At 38.6% G+C, this 12,431-nt stretch overlaps 1 protein-coding gene and 1 long non-coding RNA gene across 2 annotated transcripts in view; one reads left to right on the plus strand and one right to left on the minus strand.

Annotated features, from left to right (window-relative positions):
* Nucleotides 1–12,431, minus strand: part of LOC122358921 — a 31,017-nt gene that overhangs the window by 15,550 nt on the left and 3,036 nt on the right. The window contains exon 2 of the long non-coding RNA XR_006252658.1: nt 5,522–5,690. This is a non-coding gene — a long non-coding RNA (uncharacterized LOC122358921). The remainder of the gene's footprint in view (nt 1–5,521; nt 5,691–12,431) is intronic.
* On the plus strand, nt 7,960–11,360 carry b3gnt7 (UDP-GlcNAc:betaGal beta-1,3-N-acetylglucosaminyltransferase 7). The gene is made up of 2 exons (XM_043258902.1): nt 7,960–8,135; nt 9,183–11,360. Coding segments are annotated over exons 1-2 (1,239 nt in total). The 5' UTR covers nt 7,960–8,133; the 3' UTR covers nt 10,420–11,360.

The raw sequence follows: 12,431 nt of genomic DNA on the forward strand, positions 1-12,431 counted from the left end.
CCAACGGAGACGGTCGTGGGCCTGCGGAACAAAGCTGAGGATTGTGGTTTCGGAGGGCCTTTCAGCCCCTGCCACAGAGCTCCTCTGTAACACAACACACTTGGGCAATAATAACAACAAGTACTTTCATTATCCCACAACCTTCCAAACGCCTGGCGCTCCGCTCCTGCTTTGTTACTCTTGAACCTCGACCACCCTCGCTGAGAGGAAGCGGATAGATGTAAAAACATTGAGCGAAAACACCGTCTGAATTTCCGTCGTTTGACGCCGTTTTATTGTTGCAGTTGCTTTTGTCTACGTTTTAGTTGCAAAACGTCATATAGCGCTGTTTTTGCATGAGTGTGCTGTGTGAAATAAATCTGGTAGACAAAACGAATACAGTAAAAATTTAGCTAATCGATTGATGTTTGGGCCTGTTGTTTGGGCTTTGTCACAAATTGTGAATATTTTTGTACATTAAACAAATTTTATACAAAACTGTCCTGGTGTGTCATGCTACAAAATACTACAAAAACCCATAATAGAATTTCTTTTGTCATCGTTTTGATCAAACTGGCAGAAGATGAGAAGTCTTACTGTGTGTCATGTCTTTCCATAGTCGACCTGAACATCTGCGCAAATGAAGTCCAACAGTGTCGAATTCTCAAGTGAACTCTCTTCTATTGTGGGTTTGTTCATCCTATTTCTTTTATTTCTTTTTTTTGTGAGGCTTGAGTTCCAGAAGTATTTGGGAAAGCATTTGAATAAATGAAAAAGGAATGCAATGAAGATATGAAGGTACTAATAATAACGCACTCATTTGAGTATAAGGTCAAAGAGTATCATTTTCTGAATACAATATGTGCTTGTGTACAATTCATGGTTCATATGTTGGGTTATAAAACATATGAAAAGTCCAACTGACTATGACACATGATATGGGCCAATAAGCAGTCGCATACAAAGGCGCTAAACAACCAGCCAAAACACTCATCACCCGCCAGCCCTAACAGTATTATTTGATTCGTGAACCAATCACTGGCGAACACAACCAGCTATATCCAATCATATAGCAATAAAAACAATGACGTGTACTTCTCCCTATTCTTTTGCAATTAACCATCAGAAATGTCTCGGCATGTTTTAAGGGCTCTGTTAAAACTCAGTGGGCTCAGGGGAGACACGGACTTTACTGCTTTACCTGCTGACGTTGCTCTTGAACAAGTGCTTTATATAACGTTAATCATATATTCAATAATATCCCCATTGTATTATTTTTATACTACAATTATCTTCTCTCAACCAATGCTCTGAGAAGACACTAGCAGCGTTTCTTTTACACTTCAAATTACACAATATAAAATAGCTAATTGAAAATGTGCAAAAAAGCGTCAATTTCGCAAAAATTCCCAAATATCTCAAAAAACGTTTATACACACACATGCTTCCATTGTATAAATATGTCCAAAATCCATCAGATCTCACCAAAATGTGTTGCAATGAACTATCGCGAGAGGCAAAAATTAACGTTGGTTAATGCAAACACCGTCATTTCGCAATACTTTAGCACGTTTTGCGCAAATCTGTAATCTTTCTGCCTCCTCAGAGAAAATGCCCGTTGCATAGCAATGTTATAACAACCATCCAAAACACCCTAACAATGCCCCTACCAACCGTACTGTGCATCCCAACATTAGCAAGCACCCAGTACATCCTAGCAACTGCAATGCAACAGCCAGCTAGACCAATCATGGAGGTTTGTTTCAAAGTAAAACACTCACATTTTCTCCAGTTAATGTAGTTTAACTAAAGTGACCAGTGTGTTTTATTTGGCCGGTGTTTTGCTATCTACCAGTCAACATCTCTGACGACAGCACTGTTTCTCCAGCTTCCTGGATGGTGCGCTACAACAACAAGACTCAAAAACAGCTCTGAAAAACAGGAATTATTTAATCTAACTTCAGCTGCGTCCTACAGTCCTCTCTTCCTTTCGTTCTCTCTCCATATCCTGCTTTATTCTAGCTGTCATGGTCTGTCCATGTGCATCCTGTGCTTCAGGGGGATTTTTCCTGTCCTGAAAATGGACCGTATTTCGACCATAAGTCCCTCCGTTTCTGTCCCCTAAAGCAACACCTCCTTTGCAACCAGACGTAAGTGTGACCTACATATTATGTTGTCCGATCGGCCCCTTGGGAATGAGGAAGTCCAAAGGAAGCCGTCAAAGAGCAAGTCATTTGTTGTTAACGATGGATAAAGCTGGACTTAGCAGATCCCAAAGCAGTTACGAGATCCGGAGGTGTCGAGTTAGTTCTAGCGGAAACCGTCCGGCTTACGGAACTCTGTGCTCTTTGGAACAGAATTCCCGGTGAGGTTAGACATGTCCACGGGAGACGAGCTCTCGGGACGTGTTTTTATGTCTCACGCTGAGCTGTTTTGAGCTCGGCATGATGAAGTACCAAACATCTGAATCCTCAGCTGTGTTGTATTCCGCATTTGCAGATTTCCTGCAGGCCTTGGCATTGGGACAAGCACTCAAAAAAACCAAGTAGATGATGGGCCTGCATATTTAATGCTCAAAGCATTTCAGTTATATGAAAATACACAGCATAACAACAGCTATCATGTGAAACTCAAGTAAAAAAAACATGTATATTTTGCATACGTGGTTTGGTAATATTACAGTATTCTTTGAAGTATCCTTTCTTTTAAAATATTTCCTGAATAAAATGTTCCTGATCATTTACTCGCCCCCATGCCATCCCAGACGTTCATGTCGAATAAAGAGATTAAGGTTTTTGAGGAAAACATTCCTCAAGTTCTTCCTATAGTGGTCTTCAATGGAGCTTCAATGGGCTCTACATAAACCCAATAGAGGAATAAGTGTCTTATCTAGCGAAACAATGTAATTTAACAGTTTTAAGGGATCCCTCTTCCAACCCAACTCCTCACTTTTAATCTATTCTAGTCCTATACTTGGTTTGGTTTGGGTTTCTTTGGGTTCAAGCTATATTCCAAGCCCGGAGCCCTCCTTCAAGACAGCACGCCAAATATGCTTACTGTTTGCTAAATATTACTACATACAAGAGCTAACATGTGAATTTCATTTCAACCGAAGAAAGACTTGAGATGCATTGCGTTGAGTAAAATTGCATCGCGTCGAGTAAATTACCAGGATTTTTTTCTTTCTGGAAGTGAAATTATCTTTTAATATGCAGCCCAAGTATACTTCCCGTGTCAGTGTTCCACTCTATCTTAGCCTATGTTGCCCAAATATTCACTCTTGTGGTCCTGGGGTACTTGAGAGCATGTGCCCACAACAGGAAGTGTGAGCATAAAACCGTCCCACATCTTAAAAGCAAAAAAATATGCCATCATGCAGGAACTCGCATTCCCTGAAATCGCAAGTTGCACCTTAATTAGACATTACATATAATTTAGTAGCAAATTGTAAAGTGTTATAGTGTGCAAAGGTATGTTTATTTTTAGCATCACGTACAAAGTACCATGAAGTACAAAGTACCACAATAATTCAATTGTTTTAGGGACTACTACACATTCATTCACGTTTATTGGTAAGTGCAAATATATAAATAAATAAAGCTACTTTTTTTTACAATATAATGTTTGTTTGGATACTCGATTGTTGTACGCATAGCCTTCCTTGCTGTCCACGCACCCTCTTGAACACGAGCCAACTTAAGGAAATGTCAAGTAAGTCCGCTCTCACGTTCGAACGGTTTACCCCAAGGATCAGCAGTCCTGCTCCTGAAGATCTACTGTCCCACACATTCAGTTCCAGCCCTGCTCCAACACACCTTGATTATCTTGTTCAGGTGTTTTTTTTATTTGACAGTAGCTTTCCAGGTGCGGGGTTGGAGATCCACTGGTTTACTCATTGAGTTGTAAACTTCTCATGTCCACGTTACGCTCAGCCAGTCAGTTCAATGCAAATTGTGGTATCAAGAAAGTCTGCAAATGACAACGCACAATGTCTGCATGCAGGCCTTTTGTGTCCTCATGGACAACGATGCATGCACAGGTGATTTGAATGTTAGAAAACAAAGGTCAACTGGATAGTGCAAATATATGTGCTAATGTAAATATTTAAAGGAATAGTTTACCCAAAAATGAACATTTCAGCGTGTTTTACTCACCCCAAAGCCATTCTAGATGCATATGACAGTTTCTTTTCTAAATGTATCTTGCCTCTTCCAAACTTGGTGATTTTGGTGGATGGTAGCCATGATTTTGACGCTCCGTAAAATCGAATATATCAGCAACTACTCTAACCTATATGCCTCAGGGGGGGTCATCACATGTCCTCCAAAGCAGATCGATGGGTTTTTGTAACAAAAATATTTTTAGTTTTAAAATTCTAACCTAAATAACTGACTTCTGTCAAAGGGGCGTATGCGGGTCCGAGAGAGCGTCAAGTTCTGTCTTTTTGACTGACTTTTGAATTGATGTATGGCTTGCATACCATTCAGTTATTTAGGTTATAATTTTAAAACTAAAAATATCTGGCGTAGGGGTGAGTGAAATGTGTTATTGTCATTTTTGGGTGAACTGTTCCTTTAAGCCTGCACTACTCAAGTTCCCATGTCGGTTGATGCACAACCTTTGCATGCATTCCTGTTTGTACTCGCATACGCCGGTAATTTGAGTCCTGGATTGCGCATTGAACTGTGAGCTAGAGGTAGTGGAACATGAAAAACGTACAAATGTTCTGATTTCCATGCACAGCGTAGGCCTGTTTTCGATCCTCTTGGACAACAGTGCATGCTCGGGTAATTTGAGTGTTCGAAACTAAACTAGGTAGAGCACATGCGTCAAATGCATTGGTCTGTGCTCGCGGTCAGTGGAGTGTACTTTGAATGCCTTGCACACCTGACCGTGCACTAAACTGAGCGGAACGCTGAAAATGAAGTGTACCTGTACCGCACTTGAACTAAACCAAAAAAAGCTTTAGCGCTAAACGCAAAACAGTGCTCCTTACATGAAGTGGCCTGGGTTTAGTGTTAGCATATTGCTAATCTGAAAAGGAGGCGCTAAAAGGAACATGAAGTAAATCTTATCGAGGATAATTTCTAAGTGCAATCACGGTGCGTTCGGAGAAAGTCTGATTTAGGTTTTGCAGAAATCAATTCGGCTTGATGTCGCTTCCTAGCATGAACACATCTCTGATACATTAGTATTTAAGCACATATGCGACAATCTTTTGATTACAGTATACAGCATATATATTTATATAGTATATTACATCTACACAAATACAAACTGTTCCCTAACTTATTATTATTTTATGTAAGTACAACGGCTACTACTAAGTACTTACTAGATAATTACTCTGTATTATGGATACCTTAAAATACGTTTTGGTTTGTTTTTTCTTCTTCCATTTCTACCACTGAGCTTCCCGCATCTACTACCTGCGCAAAAATAAACAGCGCAAACGGGTGGTAGGTTGCCAGGTTGAGGTCACAAATTTGTATACCGTGTTGATTGTGATTCATACGCAATTTACATATTATGAAGTAGTCACCTCTTCTCGGGAGATCAGGTTTGATGGCTGGGTTAATATTCCTGGAACAAAATGGCTGATAACGTCGGTGTCAGTAGCCTAGTGCACCAATTGCATTAAAGGCGTCCCGAGTTCGAGTCCAGACTCCACCCCTTCACTTTGCTTTCTGACTGCTGTACACCATCCTCTCCTAATAAAAAAGATAAAAATGTTAGGGGTCATCTTGCTAGGGTTACTCCACCCCAGTGTCGTTGCAAACACGTAAAAGCTTCATTCATCTTTGGAACACAATTTAAGATATTTTTGATGAAAACCATTACACTGTCGAGGTGCAGAGAAGTATGTCGTCAAAGTAGATATTGGACATTTATGATACATTTTTGATGTTACATATATGTTACACTGGGCATTTATTTCTCAATTGAAAAAAAAAAAACATTTTATAAATCTTTTGCTAAATAGGAGTTATTTTTTTCTTGCTTTTCCACAACATGCATCAAAATTATTACTTTTCTGGGAACATAAAACAAAAAAACGTTTTTAAGAAGTAATAGTTTTTGTGTTTTATTTGCCACGGCATTTTTTAAAACCACTACATTTGACAACTTGAAAACGTGCAAACTGAATGAAAATTAAATCACTAACCCACACTGTTAAATATGCATGTGCGTTTGTTAAAATATGCTTTGAAATGAGCAGCAGAAAATATACAATGATAAAATAACCGATTCAGCTAGAGGAGCTCATTACCGTTTTCTATCTACTGTTATAATGTTATCAGCCCATCCACGATATCCTATCATTTCGTTCAAGAAATGTTTTCAAACCAGGTTAAGAGTAACACATGCTAGATTACTAACGCATTAGAATTTAGTAACAAAAATGCAAACTGTGTCACATGACTGAACCTGGATGTCGATTAAACGCAACTTAGTTGAAAATGAGGGATAATACACCTGCGCCGAGGTCGGAGTGCTGCGAAGAGCTATACATTATAGTTATCGTTTTTAGCTTTATACTTTATCGTAAGTAATCTGAGCCTAGAGGTTGACTGAACTGTTGTCTGTACCCATAGGAACTAGAATTAAAACTCAACAGAGAGCGACAGTCATCCATAGGAATGACTCTGCAAGTACAATTTAGCAAGTACAGATGCATTTAGAGTTTCAATGGACAACAAAAAGTAATGTAAAAATCATCCAAGGGACATCAAAGCCCCCCCAAGCAACAATAAATCACACGTCCTGCTTCCAGAAAGTGGATCCGTGTTGGAACAGCAGGAAGTGCTGGCTCTTTATGGCCCGTCTGTTATCAGTAAAGCACACCGCCGTCTCCAGATAAAGTCGGGCTGATGGAGCGTCCGCGAGCCTGTTGACATTGAGGGCCCTTCGCCGATCTCAAACGCCGCTACTCTACTTCAAAAGCTACGCTTCGGTGAAAACGCGACGGCTTTTGACGCGTAAACCAGATTATTGCTGCTGACTCGTTTGTTTTCGTGACACTTGTTTCTAGTCCTTGTTTCTTTCCGCTGCCATGCCAGGCAAGACCGAGACCACCTGGACAGTGACTCATTATGTCATGTGCAGCTGGTTTCCTCATATTGTCCTTTGACTTCATATCCGCGAGGGGTGAATTAGCTATGCAGCTCAATGCACTTGATGCACCAGGGAGGGAAATCTTTCTTGCACAAACAAGCCATTAAATGTGCCTTTAGCTTTTTTTTAATAACTACTGGGGTTTGCGAGCATTACTGTAAGAACGGCTACCGTAAAAAGCATTTTTCTGGTGTTAAAATACATGATGACTGATGTATAGGTGTGCGTTTAGACGTAGTTTTGTAATATATATATGCAATAATGCACGCGTTTTATTTCACGGTAAATCTAACCCTGAAAAGATCCTCTAATGTACCGTGAAATGACGCAGGTTTTTGCATCAGAGTAAGTCTATCCTAATTCTTTGAGGTAATCCAAACATTTGCAGCTGCATGCACAATAAAGTCCGCTTGCACACGCAATCCAACCTGGGAGGAGCGTTTGACGCACAAACCTTTGAGAATTGATTGACGTGTGTCAAATCAGAAATCCCGGCCAGTACATTTTAGAGATACGTTTCCAGTTTTACGTCCGACCACTTAAGCCAAATCTGCACAGGTTTGAATTAAATAGAATAAACAACTATACATTTAAATACAAGTAGCAGGTATTATACTAGTATACAAGTATTATAAGTAGTAATAGTGGAAGCACACACACCTATATAGATAATCTGTGTATCTGTATGTATTGCACACATCTACCAGATGCCTGCTGTAAAAGCTGTATTTTAATTGTTAAGCGTGACATCTTGTGAAACTCTGCGAACTCTGTTCGCTTTGGGTGAGAACTCGCCCGCGGTGGGCGGGGTCATCGCGCTCATTTGCATATGAGTCACGCACAAGTTAAAAGAAGCTGACCGACGTTTCAGGGACGTCTCGCACAACTTCAAGAGAAACTCCGCGCTTCGGGGTTCGGTCGCGTTTCTTGTCGGGTTTTTTTTTATGGTGCGGTTATAAAGAGATCCTGTCGTTCATTTGAAGGGCATCGTTTCACGTGAACTTGTTTAAAATAAAACAGACAAGGCGCCCTCTCAGAATGTGAGTATGAATTTTGTTTGATTATACTCTATTTTTGAGTTCTTGTGTACACCTATAGCCTATACGTTTGATTTTATTAGTCTTTGTATTACTTAGAACAATCTTGGTGGCTGTTTAATATATATTTATTTGTCTGCGTTAATAAAAATATTAATATTTTAAAAATCGATATGCTATGGTTTATCTACAGCGTCTGCGGTTTAGAATATTTAAATCCTCACCTCGTTCATTTTCATCCAGAAAATGACACAAGTACACTTAATAACGCACTCGTTAAATTTCCATAGTCCTAATAATAATAATATTCAAAAAACTGCTTTGTATGCAAACAGCGCGTTGCATCCACTATACAAATGCGTCAATAATTTTTGAATACAAGTTTTTCATTTGTATTTTAATTTGTTTAATTTTTTTGGAACCGTCCTACTTTTCTTCACAAATTAATAGGCAAAAACTGTGCAGTCAGATCATACATCTGCAGTGAGAATGCAAACAATGAAAAAATGTATATGAAAAATGATATACATATATTTTTCATGTAAAATAATGCAGCCTAGTCGATTATGCAAAGCTTTTTGACAAATACAAGATACACTTTTACAAGTAAAGCATTTAAATGAAATTCATAATGATTTCCTTGAAAGTTTTGGTCTTTGTTCACTCTTAACTGTTAACTTCCTCATTTTTGCGGCTTATTAAAAGTTATTAAGGTAGCAGTTCAATTGAGGTATATGGTAGGATCTAAAAGAGGCATTATTTAATAAGTGCTTTATTAGTAGTACTAATAAAGTGACAATATTGTAGTAATATAAAAACTTCGGATGCAAAAATTTCACATTAATCGCAACACATCGTTTTTAATTGCCACTTAATCTGAAAAAAATGAAAATTAAGATATGATCATTTCAAACGACACTTAAGAGGGTTTTGCATCTGAACTCTTCGTATGCGTGCTAATAAATGACTAGTTAATAGTGAGAATTGGCCTCTAAACTAAAGTTGTATAAAATTGCTAAAGTCTTGCTTTTTTGTTTTTTTTTTGCGCAGGATGACCGCCAGAGAACGATGGCGAGTGTACAAGCGCATCAGCTTCATGTTCTTCCTGGCTGTAGTCACGCTTACGGTGGTCCAGAGAGGAAACATCACGTCCATGCAAGACTTCCAGAGCGACAGGATCGAGAGGCAGGCGCGGATGGAGCTCATGGCGGACGGCGACAAAAAAGACTCGATCAAATTCAGCTTCTGGAAGAGCGTACAAAGAGTGGAGTCCACAACGGAAGCGGCGAGGTTAACCCAAAAGCAAGGCCCCACGACGTGGGACGTCACCAGCTCCAACTGCAGCATCAACCTCAACTTCTCTTCCACCGAGTGGTTCACGGGCCTGGAAGCCAACTTCAAGCAATTCCTGCTCTACCGGCACTGCAGATACTTCCCCATCCTCACGAATCACCCGGAGAAGTGCGCGGGGGATGTAGACTTGCTGATGGTCATCAAGTCGGTGATAACCCAGTACGATCGAAGGGAGGTCATACGGCAAACATGGGGCAAAGAGCAAGTGATCAACGGCAAACGAATCAAGACACTTTTCCTTCTGGGAACGTCTTCCAACGAGGAAGAGAGGGCGAATCACCAGAAGCTTCTGGAATACGAGGATTACATTTACGGAGACATCCTGCAATGGGACTTCATGGATAGCTTCTTCAACCTGACCCTCAAGGAGATCCACTTCCTCAAATGGTTCTCCACCTACTGCGGAAACACCCGCTACATCTTCAAAGGCGACGACGACGTGTTCGTCAGCGTTCCCAACATCTTGGAGTATCTGGAAGTCAGCAAAGACTTGAAGGACCTCTTCGTCGGCGACGTTCTCTTCAAAGCCAAGCCTATTCGCAAGAAGCAGAACAAGTATTACATCCCACAAGCCTTGTATAATAAGACTCTCTACCCGCCGTACGCCGGCGGAGGCGGATTCCTGATGGACGGACCCCTGGCTCGGAAACTCTACGGCGCTTGCGAAACTCTGGAACTTTATCCCATCGACGACGTGTTTCTCGGAATGTGTCTGGAGGTGCTTGGGGTGACTCCGATAAAGCACAACGCTTTCAAAACCTTTGGGCTGGTGAAGAACAAAACCAGCCGACTCAACAGGGAGCCGTGTTTCTTTAAGAGCATGCTAGTGGTGCATAAACTGCTCCCGCCGGATTTGATAGAGATGTGGAAACTGGTCAACAGCGACTTGATCTGTTCGCAGAAAATTGACTTCTTACAGTCCCAGACTTTCTGAATCGGAAAGACGTCGGAATTTGTTTATAAACGAAAGAGACGGAACGAAGGAGGGAACTTTGAGAATTTACTCAAAGACAATAAGTTCTCCTTTTTTGAGGAGATTTTTGGACAATGTTTTAACTTAATTTATGTACCAAATGGCATTGCAATTTGGGATACGAGAACAATGTGTAAAGTCAATTCTTCATTAGTTTTTGGAACCTCAAGGCTACAAAACAACAACAGAAATCACCCCACATGTTGTTGTATGATTTTACTTCTTCTGTGGAAGTATTTTGAAAACTTTTCTTGTTGGTCCATGCAGTGAAAGTTAAGGCTATATGGTTGAAGTCAATAGGGTCCAAAACAAAGTCTTGTTTTGGACCCTATTGACTTCAACCATATAGACAAAAAATGTTTTTATGTGTTTATTTTTGAGCGAACTATGACTTTACAAGACAAAATACAGTGGTTCCAAACTGAAGGTAATGTGTCTCTACCTCACCGTTTTTGTTTTAGTCTGCCCCTCTGTGGTCAGATATTACCTTAACAGGTCATGAAAAAGTGCATTCATTAAACAAGGCCATGTTATTTCTGCTGCAATGATGTACATTTCTGAAATTACAGTATAGATTTGAATGATACTAGCTCATTGCGAGGTTTCATCTTCATCAATTTTTGATTTGCCTATAGACTTGAGATGCATTTGGTAGGGGGTTTACTTTAAAACTGTGAAACAGCACATTGTCTGGTACATGTAAATGTTGATTTAATTTATGAAATGCCTCCTCGGATCAGAGGAGGCGGAGTCTGGTGTAGGATATTTAATTGTACTTGAAGGTTACGCAAAACACGGACATCTGATAATCCACGGTCTGATTGTGTAAAAAGATAACAGAAAATTAACAAACTATTGTGAAAATGGATTAGTATTTCTAAATAAACATTTCTTCAAAAACACCAAAGTGTTTTATTATTCATTTAAAAAAAAACAACAAAAAAAAAGCTATTTAGTAAAAGATCAAAAATAGAGAAAAAAATGTTTTATTGCATTTCTACAGCTTTGTAAAATTTTCACAGTATTTTAACATACTTGAAATATATATTGCAATATTATAAAATACACAACTTTTACAATTTTAAAAAATACATTAGCACATAACTGATGTGTCAGGTTCATAATTATGTACATTTCAGTAATTCAAATATATATTTATATTATATGTAATATTCCAGATAAAATAAGCAGGATTTTGTGACAGGTTTGAGATATATATATATATATATATATATATATATATATATATATATATATATATATATATATATATATATACATACATACATACATATGTGTGTGTGTGTGTGTGCGCTAACTATATTTGAAACATTTTAATTAGACATAATATTTTTATCTCAAGTTTTATGTTTGAATTACAAAGTGTATATTTTTTTAATTATTTGCATTTATTTCACAAATAAAGGGACATTAATCACCATTCATGAATGTAAACGTACACAAATTTGCCCAAGGGCTAGTTTTCATCAGTAGCCCCTTTTGTCGGATGTTTGTTAGGCCAATAAATAAACACAAAATTTAACAAAATAATTCTAAAATACAGTTAAACAACAAATAAAAAATATTAAAATCAGTTTATCACGATAAATAAACAATATGAATATTTTAATTCTTGGTTATGAAGAAACTAATCATGCTTAAATGAGTTGAATGATATTAAAACACTTTAATATTTTTATCTAAAATTACGATTGCTTAAAATTGCTTTTTTGTAGAATAAATACAGTGGTTTTAGAGCTATTGCTCCGACAAGAAGTAATTTGAGAAAGAATCATAGAATCTACCTATAATTATACCTTTGCAGCCTTATAGTTTCCAATAAACTAAAAATTAACTAAAAAAGTGTTACCTTTTTTTACATGCACGCTCCAAACAAACATTTAATTCCCGAAACAATCTGTAATCTCTTTCCCGAAATGAAAACACCCGGTTTTATATCAACACTACGTCCT

Source organism: Puntigrus tetrazona, chromosome 15, assembly GCF_018831695.1.
Source record: "Puntigrus tetrazona isolate hp1 chromosome 15, ASM1883169v1, whole genome shotgun sequence".
Classification (NCBI taxonomy): domain Eukaryota; kingdom Metazoa; phylum Chordata; class Actinopteri; order Cypriniformes; family Cyprinidae; genus Puntigrus; species Puntigrus tetrazona.